At 55.6% G+C, this 13,226-nt stretch overlaps 6 protein-coding genes across 6 annotated transcripts in view; 2 read left to right on the top strand and 4 right to left on the bottom strand.

Moving 5' to 3' along the window:
• The window catches only part of CHGG_04053 (uncharacterized protein), a gene marked incomplete at both ends in the record, with an annotated part of 5,340 nt that extends 4,244 nt beyond the window's left edge, over positions 1 to 1,096 (top strand). Inside the window, one exon of the mRNA XM_001223266.1 lies at positions 55 to 1,096. Coding sequence (XP_001223267.1) covers positions 55 to 1,096 — 1,042 coding nt within the window. The remainder of the gene's footprint in view (positions 1 to 54) is intronic.
• Positions 1,097 to 2,733: 1,637 nt separating this feature from the next.
• CHGG_04052 (uncharacterized protein) lies at positions 2,734 to 3,877 on the top strand (the record flags this gene model as incomplete). The annotated part of the gene is made up of 4 exons (XM_001223265.1): positions 2,734 to 2,845; positions 2,963 to 3,218; positions 3,346 to 3,451; positions 3,536 to 3,877. The coding sequence occupies 4 exons, from the start codon at positions 2,734 to 2,736 to the stop codon at positions 3,875 to 3,877; spliced, it is 816 nt and encodes a 271-aa protein (XP_001223266.1).
• A 599-nt stretch (positions 3,878 to 4,476) lies between these two features.
• Positions 4,477 to 5,004, bottom strand: CHGG_04051 (uncharacterized protein; the record flags this gene model as incomplete). Its single annotated transcript, XM_001223264.1, has 1 exon — positions 4,477 to 5,004. The coding sequence occupies one exon, from the start codon at positions 5,002 to 5,004 to the stop codon at positions 4,477 to 4,479; it is 528 nt and encodes a 175-aa protein (XP_001223265.1).
• Positions 5,005 to 5,824: 820 nt separating this feature from the next.
• Positions 5,825 to 6,546, bottom strand: CHGG_04050 (uncharacterized protein; the record flags this gene model as incomplete). The annotated part of the gene is made up of 2 exons (XM_001223263.1): positions 5,825 to 5,952; positions 6,009 to 6,546. The coding sequence occupies 2 exons, from the start codon at positions 6,544 to 6,546 to the stop codon at positions 5,825 to 5,827; spliced, it is 666 nt and encodes a 221-aa protein (XP_001223264.1).
• Positions 6,547 to 7,105: 559 nt separating this feature from the next.
• CHGG_04049 (uncharacterized protein) lies at positions 7,106 to 9,463 on the bottom strand (the record flags this gene model as incomplete). Its single annotated transcript, XM_001223262.1, has 4 exons — positions 7,106 to 7,222; positions 7,692 to 8,691; positions 8,742 to 8,854; positions 8,951 to 9,463. 4 exons carry the CDS (start codon positions 9,461 to 9,463, stop codon positions 7,106 to 7,108), a joined length of 1,743 nt encoding a protein of 580 aa, XP_001223263.1.
• Positions 9,464 to 11,870: 2,407 nt separating this feature from the next.
• Positions 11,871 to 13,226, bottom strand: part of CHGG_04048 (uncharacterized protein) — a gene marked incomplete at both ends in the record, with an annotated part of 2,323 nt that continues 967 nt past the window's right edge. Inside the window, one exon of the mRNA XM_001223261.1 lies at positions 11,871 to 12,763. Within this exon, the coding sequence (XP_001223262.1) occupies positions 11,871 to 12,763 (893 nt within the window). The remainder of the gene's footprint in view (positions 12,764 to 13,226) is intronic.

Genomic DNA, 13,226 nt, shown 5'->3' with positions numbered 1-13,226 from the left:
AAAAAAAAAAAACTTCGACCTCTGGTCGCCATTTGGCGTTGTCTGCATGGCCAGCGGCCTGGAACTGGGTATTGCCGTGACCATCCGTGCCCAGCCAGAAACATACGACGACCGGGGCGCTATCGTCCTCTTCGCTACCAGCGCAGAGGATCCAGAATCTATCGATAACACGTTGGAACAACTCCGGCGGGCCGCAGAGGAGGGCATACGCGTCCACTACGCATGCATCGACATGCATACCAACACAGCCGAGGTCATTCCAGACAAAGCCAAATGGGCCGGGTGCACCCCTGGCGACTCTCTGGTCCCACCCGTGCTAAAGACCGGCGGCATCGTGGCTTTCGTCGACGGGCCCGCAGCCCGATTGCCCGCACATTTTGCCAACCTCGTCATGGACAACGGTCTCACAGCCACCGACGAAGATGAGCAGACCCCCGAACACACCCGCATCTATCCCGGCATAGCCCTTGCCGGGTTCCTTAGCCCCGACCGCCCCACCAAATCCTTCACCTACCCCCTCTCGGTGGGCGAGAAACTCGAATTTACCGTCAGCAGCGTCGCCGCGAACGGCCAAGGCACAGAAGCCTGCTTCAGCGTGACGCTGTGGCGCAACTATCCCGACAAGGAGATCGCAACGCACACGCGGTGCGGCGACTCCTCCCCCTTATCCCTGCGCTACGAGGCGACCGAATCCTTCGACCTGGTCCTCGAGGCCGAGTACAGCGACACGGCGCCCAAGGACGAGTTGCTCGGTCGCGAGGACATCCTGTTTGTGCTCGGCGTCGACACCAACATGCCCGAAAAGGACGAGACCACCGTCAGGACGACGACGAGCATCCGGAGCGCGCGCGCCACTGTCGGCGGGGAGGCGCTTTTGTCTAGTGAGACCGTGGAGGTGGTGTCTGGGACGGCGACGGTGGATAACAGCACGTCGACGTCGACGTGGACCGAGTCTTACAGGGTTGCTTACGACGACAGCGCTTCGTCGTTTCTCTTCCCGGGTATTGAATACTACCCCATGTGTGCCGTGCCGACCGTCACGGCTACGACGATGGTCAGCAATTTGACTGTAGGTCGTGAAGAAGATGGAAGGTAGCGGGCGAGTGACTACTGTGGTAGAACCCGTAATGTGGAAATGACCTCACGGATTTATGATGATACTAGATTTCTTCTTACCATTTACATACTCGAAGATACAATGCTGAACTCTGTAGATGGGTAAATCTGTATCCATTCCCGCCGTGATGTTTTGTCAACCGCTCAGTGCTCGATATTTGGGTCACAATCCAGTCCATTTCCGCTACCTCAATCTCAACGACGCGGGATTATTTCCAGCCTTATCCCCGGGGGTTGCCGGGCTACCAAAGTAAGGCTAGATCAGGGGCTAGTCGGCGGAGCTAGTGGGTTTGGTAACCCTCCGAATGCCGGCTTTTCCGCTCGTCATGCAACCCCGCTGCAGCATCGAAGCTTTTTGGGGGTTTCGTGAACTGCCAAACACGGCGAATTCCCGCGAACGTGCTGCAGCCACAAAACAGAGCTGAAACGACACAGCGCTCAAGGGACAAGAAGAGTGGCTGGACGTCCGGCACCGGGCACCAACTCCTTTCATCCCCAGCTTTTCTATGACGATTCCTATTGCTGGACTACCGGTCAATTGTATATTGGTGGACTGATGATAAGAGGCCGATTGATCTAGCAAGCTCTAAGCAAGCATGTTGTCATCTATGGTCTAAACGACATCCATGCCGGTGAATAGATCTCCTTTTCGAATTTTTTCCACCACTGGACTACATTTTTGACCGTCCACTGAATGGTTTTGTTTGTCGCGCTGGGCCGCCGAGTTGACCCGGGGTCACCCATCTCCGTCGTTCCGCTCCATGTTTCCTACGTTTGACTTGGGTTGGGGTGCGATTATGATTGCTGATATACTATGGATAGCACATGCGCCTTCACGTACTACCTATCCCCCTGGCGAAACGAAATATAATGGCTCCAATATGTCTACGTTTGGCTGAGATAAAATGCCCGCGTTTCGATAGTCTGGGAACATCATCAAAGCCGGCAGATCCCCTTGTTTTGGAAAATACCGATCTCCAAAACAACCGCAACTCGGAGAATCAATGTTTAGGGGGTTCTTGCCTGAGGCCTAGCATTTTTCTCTACCAGTTCATTGGGTCTTAGCTTTGACGTTGACCTGAAACGACTGACAGCTGAAGCCCCAAGTCACAAGTCCCGGGGTCTGTCAGGGGCTGTGATGCAGCCAAGACTATCGTGGGGTTACATTGATCGTCTGACCAGAAACACCCACAGATATCGCCGGCAAGACGGCAGATCGACGAGGGGATGCGATTGGACTCCTGTTTCGATGTTGGAGGTTTAGCGCCCAACAACTGTGTCGTTTTGTCTTGTGTCAAGATGCTGCGCCTCGTGTTTCTTGCCCGGAGTGCCCAACCCGGATTTGGGTTGGTCTTGCGATGATGGGCGAGGTTGAGCCTTTGAGGAGGCCTCGAGTGTGAAGTCGGCAAGTTGAACACAGGTATAAAGATATCGAATCATGGCCTTCACTAAGAGTTGGTATTCAGCAGGCACAGCTTCCTCGACTCACCAGCCCCTTCAGTTCTTCAGTAACACTCTTCCTTCTACTTCACCCTAGCCCTGGTGGCATTCTGCTTATAATTGTTACTTTTATCCCTTTCCAAACCCAACACACACCCAACAACGTACTCAACCAAAATGCACCCCTACGAGATCCTCCTCCTCACCCTTCTCGCCACTCCCACCACCGCCCATGGCGTAGTCACCCTGGTCCGCGGTGCCAACGGCGTCGACATGCCCGGCCTCTCCAGTATGTGAATACCTAACCACCCCCTCTCATCATCCCTCACTATCTCCAACCCACCCCACCCCAACACTCCCCTCCCCTCCCCAAACCCATCCACTACTAACCAACGCCCCCTCCCAGTCGCCGACGGCACTCCCCGCGACTGCTCCACCAACCGCTGCGGCTCCCAAGCCGACACGGCCATCATCCGGGACCGCGAGATCCGGTCGGGCCAGACAGGCCCGCTCGGCCGCACCCAGGGCAACGGCCCCATCGACGCCGCCACCATGGTCGCCGCCTTCATGGGCACTCGGCGCCGGGCCGTTGTCAACGCGGCGAATGCGTCCGTCGGCGTGGACGATGATTTGGCCGGGTTGCAACGTGATGCTAGTGGGAGGTGTGGGAGGGGTGGTGTGAATGGGAAGAGGGAGGAGCAGGGGGGGAGGTGGAGGGTGGCGGCTAGGGCAGTTTTTGAAGGGCTTGTTTGGTGGTGGTGCCGGTCGTGGTGGTGGTGGCACGGATAGTGCCGTTGCGACGGAGAGCAATGTTGCGGCTATGGCTGGCCAGGGGGCGACGTCGGGTTTGCCGACTTGTGCGGATGATGGGACGATTGAGATGGTCTTTCATCAGGTGAGTTTTTGAGGTTCTGGTTGGGGCTGGGTGCCCGGTGGTGCGAGAGTGGGCATGGCTGACAGTGTGTGGAAGATCAACCAGGATGGCGCTGGCCCCCTTGATGCTGCCATTGATGGCACGTCCGGCGGCACTGACCCGGCGGCGTTCCAGCGCGCTCAGGTGACGCAGGACGTGCCGGGCTTTGGGTTCCAGGGGCTCAGTCTGGCGACTAGCAAGGACTTTCCTCTGACGGTGCAGATGCCGCAGGGCATGACCTGTGATGCGACGGTTGCCGGCGTGGACAATGTCTGCATTGTGCGCGTGCGCAACGGCGCTGCGGCTGGGCCGTTTGGCGGCAGTGCTGCCTTCACCATGAGCGCAGCAGCTCGGAAGCGGGCCGTGGCTTACCGCCTCAAGAAGAGGGCTCAGACCTTCAAGGCCTAAGGTCTCAACTGGTTTGAAAGAACTGTGAGTTCTAGAAGCCTACTCCAGAAGTCTCAGGTTCATAGAATGTATGTTACGATGATATCACGAGGGTTTAGAGATATTTAGCTGCGTAGTGTAGACCATTTTGTCGGCATCTTCCCATATTGTATTGAGTTCTATTCGAGCCGATTCACCAAATCCCCAATCGTTGTCCCGGCCAAACTCTTAGTTGTCTTACTGAGCATAGCTCGCGGATCTTCCATCTCCAAAACCTACCTAACTAGTATAAGTACTTTTGTTATAATTCAACACCCAGTCAAATACCCTTGGAACGTGATTGCCACGACCTTGACTAAAACAAGCAACCGTAAATACAATATTAGCCATCCCCGGATGCTCAGGTGTCTTGAAGGTCTTGGGCAGGACATAAGCAGTCTTCACAATATATGCAGATCAACACGAACCATAGTGTTGAGCAACGACTTGATTAGTGACAGAAGCCCCCTCTCCAGGTACAACGTTGCGTAACAGAGATCCATCCAACCCAATCTAACCATGGCTATGACGGACACCATCGCATTGGTGTTGCTGGTCACGCTCCGCACTTCTGACTCGGCTTATTGGTAGAAGCAAAGCCCAGGAGATCCGGGCCCAGACGGGAAGAAGCAAGCAAAATATTCAATAAGAAAACAGTCCACATCAGAGAAGCAAGTAGAAGGGCAGGGAATGGGTTGACGAGCCTGCAGCTTGTCAATCACATCCCTCTTGGCATTCGGGGTGGCTTTAACGGCGGTCTGGGGATCGGGCATGTTCAGAGAGTCGGTGGGGTGCAGCAGCTCGTGCGGATCCGTGATCAGGCGGCCGTCAATCTCCGGGTGCTTGTCCTTGTCCAGTATCTCGTGCACGGCCGGGGGCGCCTCGACGCCGAGGTGCAAAAACTGATCCAGCAGCGCCGAGGCTAGAGCTTCGACATGGTCCGGATCGAGCTGGCGGTAGTCCACCACGCCATGGTCGGGGGCAAAGTGCGCAGGACGCCGTCTACACCCAGCAGGAAAGAAGCCGTGGGGATCGAAAGTCATGTCCCCGATGACGTCGCGAGTTGGCCCTGGACGATAACGGAGAATTGAGGGATTCATGTCCGCCATTGTGGCGGCCGGTGATCCCAAGGCCTATTAGACAATGTGAGCCGCAATGGTACCATACGCGCCGTTCGAAAATGATACTGACCATGGAAGAGGCCCATAGGCAAGCGAGAGCGAGACGAATCATGATAGACACGGTCGGCGGGATGAAGTTCGTGTGTTTAAACCGTTGAAGAGATGAGTGGAAGGAAGACAGAGCGAACTGCAGTGGATTGGAGAAAGAGGAGAGACTCGGAGACGGTGGGTGGTGAAAGGCTTGCGACAGGGAGAGTAGTAAAGGTTTTTGAGGGTCCAGAATATTTACCTTATAATGTAGGCCCCAGGGTCTCCTGTGGTTGCTGATGTTTCATCAACCAAATCCGTTGCCATGTAGCCGAGGTCCTTGAATCCCGAAATCCGATCCTCTAGCACCCAACATTGGATGAGGTTGAGGGCCGAATGGTAACCTAGAAATAGAACCAACAGATTCTACCAATATTGACTGATGCATGGCACACATTCCGAGATCCTTTCCTGTCGTCCCTGAAAATTTAATCCACCGCTTCGGCCCTGCATCCTACCTGAACCGGCCGATGGGCACCAGCCAAGGTTCAACGTGAGTACGCACGCAGGAATCGTTGGCTCGAGGCCGGCTGCCACGGGATGAGTTGGTCTGACAATCACCAGAAGCACCGGAATGTCCGGACATTGATCATGCATAGGTGGGTAAGTAGTCATCATTGTCAGTGTGATATCTGTAAACTTGTGCATCATGGTAGTATTTCTTCTTCCGGTGAGCGGTTGTTCTCAACACGCCGGGCACCTCAGCTTGACAGATTCTCCCTCAATCTGCCCTCCAACCGAGCGACGCCACCAGGTATCCACGATTCCCAACAATAGCAGCAATGTGGCCATACACAGTCGAGTTGTCGGGGCTTACAACCCATCCTCCCAAGTACCTAGGGTCGGCGTCTTGTGTTCCAAAGGTTAACAAAAATAGTTCGATTTTGAGCGACGCCGAGACTTACTGGCCTGTTCGTCCTGGGGCTTGACAACCATAACCTGCGCCAAGTCTGTATAAGGCCCGACTTGTAGCCAACCGCCCGTCACAGTTGCGACGCAGACGTGTGACTGGGGTAAAGACGGAGCCTCCGCCGTGATTACGACCTCTTGGCAGCCCTGGAGCGGCGTGGTGGCGATGGTATGCCCTGCTGGGTAGAGACGATTCTCTGGCTGGTTGGAGGGGAGGCGCAAAGGAGCACTGGACAGTTTGAACTCGGTTACGTCGACGCTCAACGCTCTCTTTCCAGGGTCGGTCAGGAAGAAGCGCAGGGTAGCTCGCTCGATGTCCAGGTCGGCGCTGCCTACGGACCATATCCAGTTGATCTGGAATTCAGGCCATTCGATCGCCTCAAGAGTAATCGACAGGCCTGAGGGCGGCCGGCCCAGCTCGGCTGAGATAAAGGCGATGAGTTCGTGTCCGTACTGACGAACTTGGAGATGAAATCGGTCCCGGATCCTGGCGTCATTTGAGGACAACGGGTCTATCGAGTTGTTCCCAGCCATTTGGTATGGGCTAATTCATGGAATTACGAATGGAAGAAGGAGAGCTGTTTGAAAATTACTAATGAAGTAGAATCGAAGGTGACGACTGAGACCGGGGTGGAGGATATGGAAAGGGGCGGAATGAATACCCAAATATGCAGTTGGTTCAACTCGAGGGATGCGGTCAGAAGCAGAAGACGCGTGCGAAGGAAACTTGATAACTCGTGCTTTTGGTTGCCCAATCAAGTCTCTGGCCTCCTCCGCATGGTTACCTCTGGCGATGCACCCCCGTCGCGACTCGCCCCCGGCCCACACCTGTTCCCATATTGTCTATACCAACGCCCGGTAGACATCCGTTTGGCTCGGAACTGCAGAATGGCCTTTGTTGAACGATGCAGTCTCGGAGGAGGCCGATATGGTTCAGGGCTGGACACTGAAGGTCTTGGAAGTCTGGCAGATACTGCAATCTGACTGACCGGACTCACCGGAGGGTTGTGGGGGCGGACGGTTTGTTCAAACGTTGGCAGCCTTTAAGAACTGAAAGCCTGCCCCTTATGAGGCTGTTTCCCACCGTCGAGTTTCAACGATTCCGCCTCCAGGACACAATACTTCCGCACTCCAACATGAAGTACAGCTCGGTTCTGGCTCTTACCTCGATGCTGTCCCGCACCGTCTTGGGACAGGGCTTTGCCGCTACCTGCCATGTCAGTACCAGTACTCCAGCAGCAACCAACCTCCCATACCCCCTTACCAGGAAACCCCTGTGATAAATGATATCTTACACAATCAAGAACATCGCACTCGGGGCAGTCAGCGAAAATGGATGGTCGCAATATTTCCTCCAGGCAGATTGTGTCGAATGCGACGGCAGCGGAGATTCGCACGTGCAGTTGGACCTGGGCGCGTGCATCGCCAATCGCGGCGGCTATCTTGTGCGTGAGCGCAGGTACGGCCCTTGTTCTACCCCCAAGAGTGACAGAGTGGCTGACTGCTGTAGTGGCGCCTTCTGGGAGTCCTGCTACTTCTGCTCGCTATCCTCGACTACTCTAAGTTGTATGTGCAAGACTGGCGAGGGGGCGTTTTTGAGGAACACGGCTATCAACCTGAGTAAGTCGTGTGATGTTGTACTTCGGGTATCCTGTGTTAAACTCACACCCACATTATACGCTCTTGAAGATCTTATTCCACCACCTCGCCCCCTGTTGTCCCGGTACCGGCTGTTTCGCCTCGTCCAGATCCCTCCGTCTGCCAGACTGTAGATCGATCTCATGCGCCTTCCATAATTTTGTCTTGAATACCAGCTTGTACACGATATAAATGATACCAAACAGCGGCAACAAAATGTACGCGTCCACAAACAAGCCGGCATTGAACGGCGCAAACGTTGACCAGCCCTGGACAAGCGCCAAGAACAAGTTGGCCAACAGCCCAAAGTAGGCGTTGTAGGGATACCACAGGGACACAAACGGAAGCTCGCTCTCGGTGTGCCCCTGTGCCTTCCACGCGGTGCGGAAGCGGATATGCGTGAAGCTGATGGCGGCCCAGACGATGAAGGTCGAAACACCGCTGAGATTCACGATGTAGCTGTAGGCCTCGCTGGCGCCGGTGCTGACGTTCATCATGCTGAGGGCGCCGCAGAGGTTGGTGAAGACGATGGCCGGGATGGGCACGCCCCGCTTGTCGGTCCAGCCCAGAAATTTGGGCGCCTTTCCGTCCTGAGCCATGTAGAGGAGCGTGCGGCTGCCGATGTAAATCGAGCTGTTGACAGCGCTGAGGCAGGTGATAAAGATGAAGGCGTTGATGAGATGGACTCCGCCTTCCCAGCCGGCATTTTGAAGAGCGATGGTCATTGGACTGCGCAGGGCACGGCTAGAACCGCCGATCAGATCGGGGGAATTGGCGGGGCAGGTCAGACCAAAGAAGAAGGCGCTGCCCATGTAGACGACGACGATGCGAATGAAGACTTGACGGATGGCCAGGGGCACGGCGTAGCCGGGGTTCTTAGTCTCGGTGGCTGCCACGGCTACCGACTCGACGCCTGCATAGAAGGTGCTGCAAAATACAAACACGGAGGCGACGCCCTTGAAGCCGTCCGTGAATGCGCCTGGATCATTCCAGTACCGAAAGCCAATGGCATCGGCCCCTTTCACACCTCCGGAGGCGTAGCTGTCTGCTGTTAGTCGGCGCCTAGGGGGCCAAATAGGGGATAAACCAACACGATGCTGAAAATGAAGTAAGCGATCAAGCCGATAATCTTAATCAATGCCAGCCAGAACTCGGCCTCTCCAAAGGTCTCTACGCCGAGCAATTGGAAAGCCAAAAACGCAAACTATGAATGTGTTAGCGCCGCGCCGCCAACCCAGCCCCTAAGACCCGAACAACAACACCAACAACAACAACAACAATCCACTGAAGACCGACTCACCCAAAACAGAAGGAAGTATCCGTATAAAGGGAGTTTAGGACTCCAAAATACCATAATGCTCGAGATAACGTTATACTCGTTGGCCAAAACACAAAACCACACAATGTAGTAATTCCATCCCACGGCCACGCCGAAAGCCTTGTCCACGAAACGATCACTCAACGCAGTGAAGGCGCCGCCAGTCGGATACAGTGTCGTCAGCTCGCCGAGACTCTGCATGATGGAGAAGGCAATGATGCCAATGACAGCAAAGCCAATCAGCAGCGAGGCGGGTCCGCCAGCCGACAGGGCGCCGCCAGAGCCGATGAGCAAACCCGGGCCGATGATGCCGGCCAAGGCCATCATGGACAGGTGGCGGGTCTTGAGACCGCGCTTGACACCGCTGTGCGGGTCGATGGCGCGGAAGTCATCCGAGTCGGACCCCGTGGCGGCTTCGGTAGTCGTGTCGTGGTCATGGTTGCGGATGGAGACGTCGTCGTCCTTGGTTGGATTTGGTTTGAGTTTTCCGAGCATTGTGTATTTTTGCAGGGGATCGACGACAACACCGGAGACGGGACGGGGGTAATACGAGAGCTACACAGTAGTCCGCGACGGCGGTCGAAGGAGTCTTATGTGGGGGTCGACTGGCCGGTTCTGGCAAGAAACGGTGTCGATCAGGGACGGGAAAAGGTGGGAGGAGGAACAGGAAGGAACTGCAACACTGGGCCCGACAATGGGGGCGACGGGAATGTTTAAGGTTCTGCAAAGAGTCAGCAGAAACCAGGGATTGCACATGTTCGTGATCCTGCTGCAACACTGCCGAGTGGCTCGCCTGCCCTCATCCCCGAACCTGGTGACATCCCGGCGGCATCCCCAGCGAGTGGCCGCAGTTCCGGGAGGAGGGAGGAGATTCGGCCGGAAATGGGCAAGCTCTCGACATTTTTCAGCAAAGCGCAAAGACAGGGGATGGCCGCGTGGGGTTCAGACACGGAAAGAAGGTTTCGGTGGTTTAACAGGTTGCGGGGAAAATACTGTGTAGGGCTGTTAGCAAGGACATGGAAGCTTTCTCGCATCAAGCCTGCCTTGAATCGCGCAATCCACCAGTGAAAGCCCTACTGCAGGCATTGCAGGGAGCTGTTGCCTGCGGGACGGCATGATTGGTTGGGTGAAAGAACATCCCACGCGACACCCCACGGAAACCAGAACGTGGATGCTCACTGGACCGTGACATCATCGACTCCGCCAAGCCCGGGGTTTGCGCAAGGACCGGCCTGGGAATGTGCCAGGGAACTGAATGCGAAACCCAAAACCACCTTTGGGGCGCGGTTGGATGACAAGGACTGGTCCCCCAACATGCGGGCGGTGCGGGCGACGATACGTTTTGCCATTGCCACAGGTCGTCTGAGGACTGAACAACAACAGAATGAAGCAAACTAACCTCACCATCCTAAACCCCGACTAACAACCCCCTTCATCTCGTGTCACACGGAGTAAGCGCGCTTCAGCCGCCGAAGATAGGACGTTGGACACTTGGAGACTAGCCTTCAAGCCAGCTTACTATTCGTACAACTAACCCACGAGCATCCGCAGCAGAGAGGGCAAAATTGTAAGGAGATAAGCCAGAAAAGGAGGATGTACGGGCTTCATGAGATCAGGATCCATTTTAGGATATGTATTAGTAGATTGCATGATAGTTGCCCTTTCGGGTTAGGCCCGCCGGGCGGAATAAATTGTGTGTGTGTGTGTGTGTGTGTGTTGTTGGAACCAGCGGTATTTCAAGGCATTGAGCAGATCACTGAAGGCTTGGGTCAAAAGGAACGGAGTAGAGGGTGTTGATGGCTGTCAATTGCAGTGCTTGTTGTTCGTTGTTCTTATTCAACTTGTTGAACTGGTCTAATTTTCTGGCGACCAGTAATTTGGTTGGCCCCCGGGTCACGTGACCCAGGTCCTAGGCGCAAGCCGCTCTGGGCTTGTTCTGACAGTTGTTACCTCAGTTGAAACAACATCTCAGACAACCTCGAAATAGAAAAAAAAATAGGATGCTATCCAAGGCCTTGTCGGCTCCGCGTGCCATGCCTCCGCGGTTTTATGATCGCTGATACTGACGCTTTTCAGATTTTTGGCTGCCACGGGCCTTGCTGACGGTTGCGGCTGCCCACTGTGGGATTTTATTAACTAAAGTGAAAGCATCCACGATCGCGAACAACCCCTATTTCCAACTCCTCCAGTCCTGTCGATTTATGAGTGGCTATGGAATTCCTGAGTTGACAATTTCCGAGTAGACTTTCTGGCCCTCCCCATAACTTGTTACTCATTTTTTACCTTTTCTTTTTTCTTTTACATTGATCAATTTTCATGACCGTCCCGACTTACCTAGGTACCTACCTACCCTAGGTACCGATATCACTGCGCGAAAATAGATTCATGATGAATACCTGGCGCGCTTCCAGGCTCACGCATAAGCTCCTCCCTGAATACCAACATGATGGGCGATATGACGCATTAGTACAAGAGCGGGCGAATAAACTACACCTGGTAGTGGGCAATGACATCATACACACAACAAACCCAATACATAAAACAAGCTACCACAATTAACATATTGTTACGTTCCTCGCCAAAGTATCAATTCTAAGGCTCGTCTATGCGAGTAACTGCCAATATGAAGCCCTCATTTGACGTCTTCGACAAGGAAGAGAGGCAGTCACACCGGGCAGCCAGGCGAAGGGGCTTCGTGCCACGAGTGCGAGATGCCGTCGTCTTCCTGGCTGTGGTCTATGCGCTCTACTGCTACCTCTTCTCGAAACCTCTCCTTGCCCACCCCTTGCCCCAACACACGGGTCCGTATGCCGTTGGAACTATTGACATTGAAGCGCCAGTCTTTCCACCACGAGTCATCCACGAGGCTCGGTTCAAGGGAACCAACGAAAAAGCGTTCGAGTTAGAGACTGTCCTTTTCTCGCTGTACTACCCCGTGGCCCATGATACTGCGGCGTCGTCGGCCCAAACAAAGCGCCATCCCTGGGTGCCGCACCCCATCTCCCTCCGAGCTCAGGGGTATGCCAGAGCTGCCCATATCAGCAACTGGTTTACGGACAAGCTTTTCACCATTGGCATCAACGCATTGGTCGGAGGTATCACCATCCCGGCTGCTGTTGATGCACCCCTGAGCGATTACGCCAGACCGACGTCCCAGGAGAAGCTTGCCAACAAGGAACAAGAACATGCCCAACCAAGCAAGGACGGGCCAAGCGGAGGCTACCCGGTCATTATCTTCTCCCACGGCACCGTGTCCGCCAGGACCGACTACTCCCACTTCGCCGGCGAACTCGCAGCACGCGGGCACATCGTCGCCATGCTTGAACACCGCGACGGCTCCTCCCCCGGCACCATCATCCACCCCCCCAACCAACCCCACCGCAACCACACCCGCCTCCTCTTCGACATCACCGCCGTCGAAACCCCCTCCCACAACGCCTCCCTCACCCCCGCCGAATTCCACCGCGCCCAACTCGCCTTCCGCCAAGCCGAAATCGAAGCCACCATCCACACCCTCCAACTCATCAACACCGGCCACGGCGCATCCCTCGCATCCCAAAACACCGCCCCACCACCACGAAGGCCGCCGCACCCCTCCCGCACTGGGACCCACCGTCTCAACACCCACGCCCATGATCATCGCCGGGGCACAGCTACGGCGCGACCCGGCGCCCCTGCAGGCCCTTCCGGCGGCGGGCCCTACCCCCCGGCCCGCCCCTTTCGCCGCCGCCCGTCGTCCTCGACCCTGGGCAAGCAGAAGCGGCCCGCTCAACGACGACGTCCCGCGTGCCCCTGCTGGTGGTGCACAGTAACTCGTGGAGCAGCAGCAAGAAGAGTTGGTTGTATGGAGACGGGCGCGCGCATTTTGATGTGGTGCGGGGGATTGTGGAGGGGAATAATAAGAGGGGGAATCCGAGCTGGTTTATGACCTCGATTGGGACGTCGCATCCGTCGGTGACGGACGCGCCGTTGTTGGAGCCGTGGCTGTTGAGCTTTACGACGGGGGCGACGGTGGGATGTGTATGAGGGGTTGAGGCAGTATGTGCATGTGGTGGAGGACTTTTTGGCGTTTGTGGCGGGTGGGAGAGGTCAGGGGGTTGATGGGGGAGAGGGCGGAGTTTCTCGGAGTATGATGAGAGTGCGGTGCTTGTTGGGGATGGGGAAAGCATGGGCAGGGAGGCGGTGGGGGAGTGGTGGAGGATTTGAAGAAGGGGGAAGTGGATCGGATTGGAGAAGGTATTGGCAGATTCATGTCTTC

The sequence above is a fragment of the Chaetomium globosum genome, genomic scaffold (genome assembly GCF_000143365.1).
Source record: "Chaetomium globosum CBS 148.51 scaffold_4 genomic scaffold, whole genome shotgun sequence".
In the NCBI taxonomy this organism is placed as follows: Eukaryota; Fungi; Ascomycota; class Sordariomycetes; order Sordariales; family Chaetomiaceae; genus Chaetomium; species Chaetomium globosum.
The sequence above is the reverse complement of the archived record's forward strand: the minus strand, read 5'-3'. Positions and strand labels throughout refer to the sequence as shown.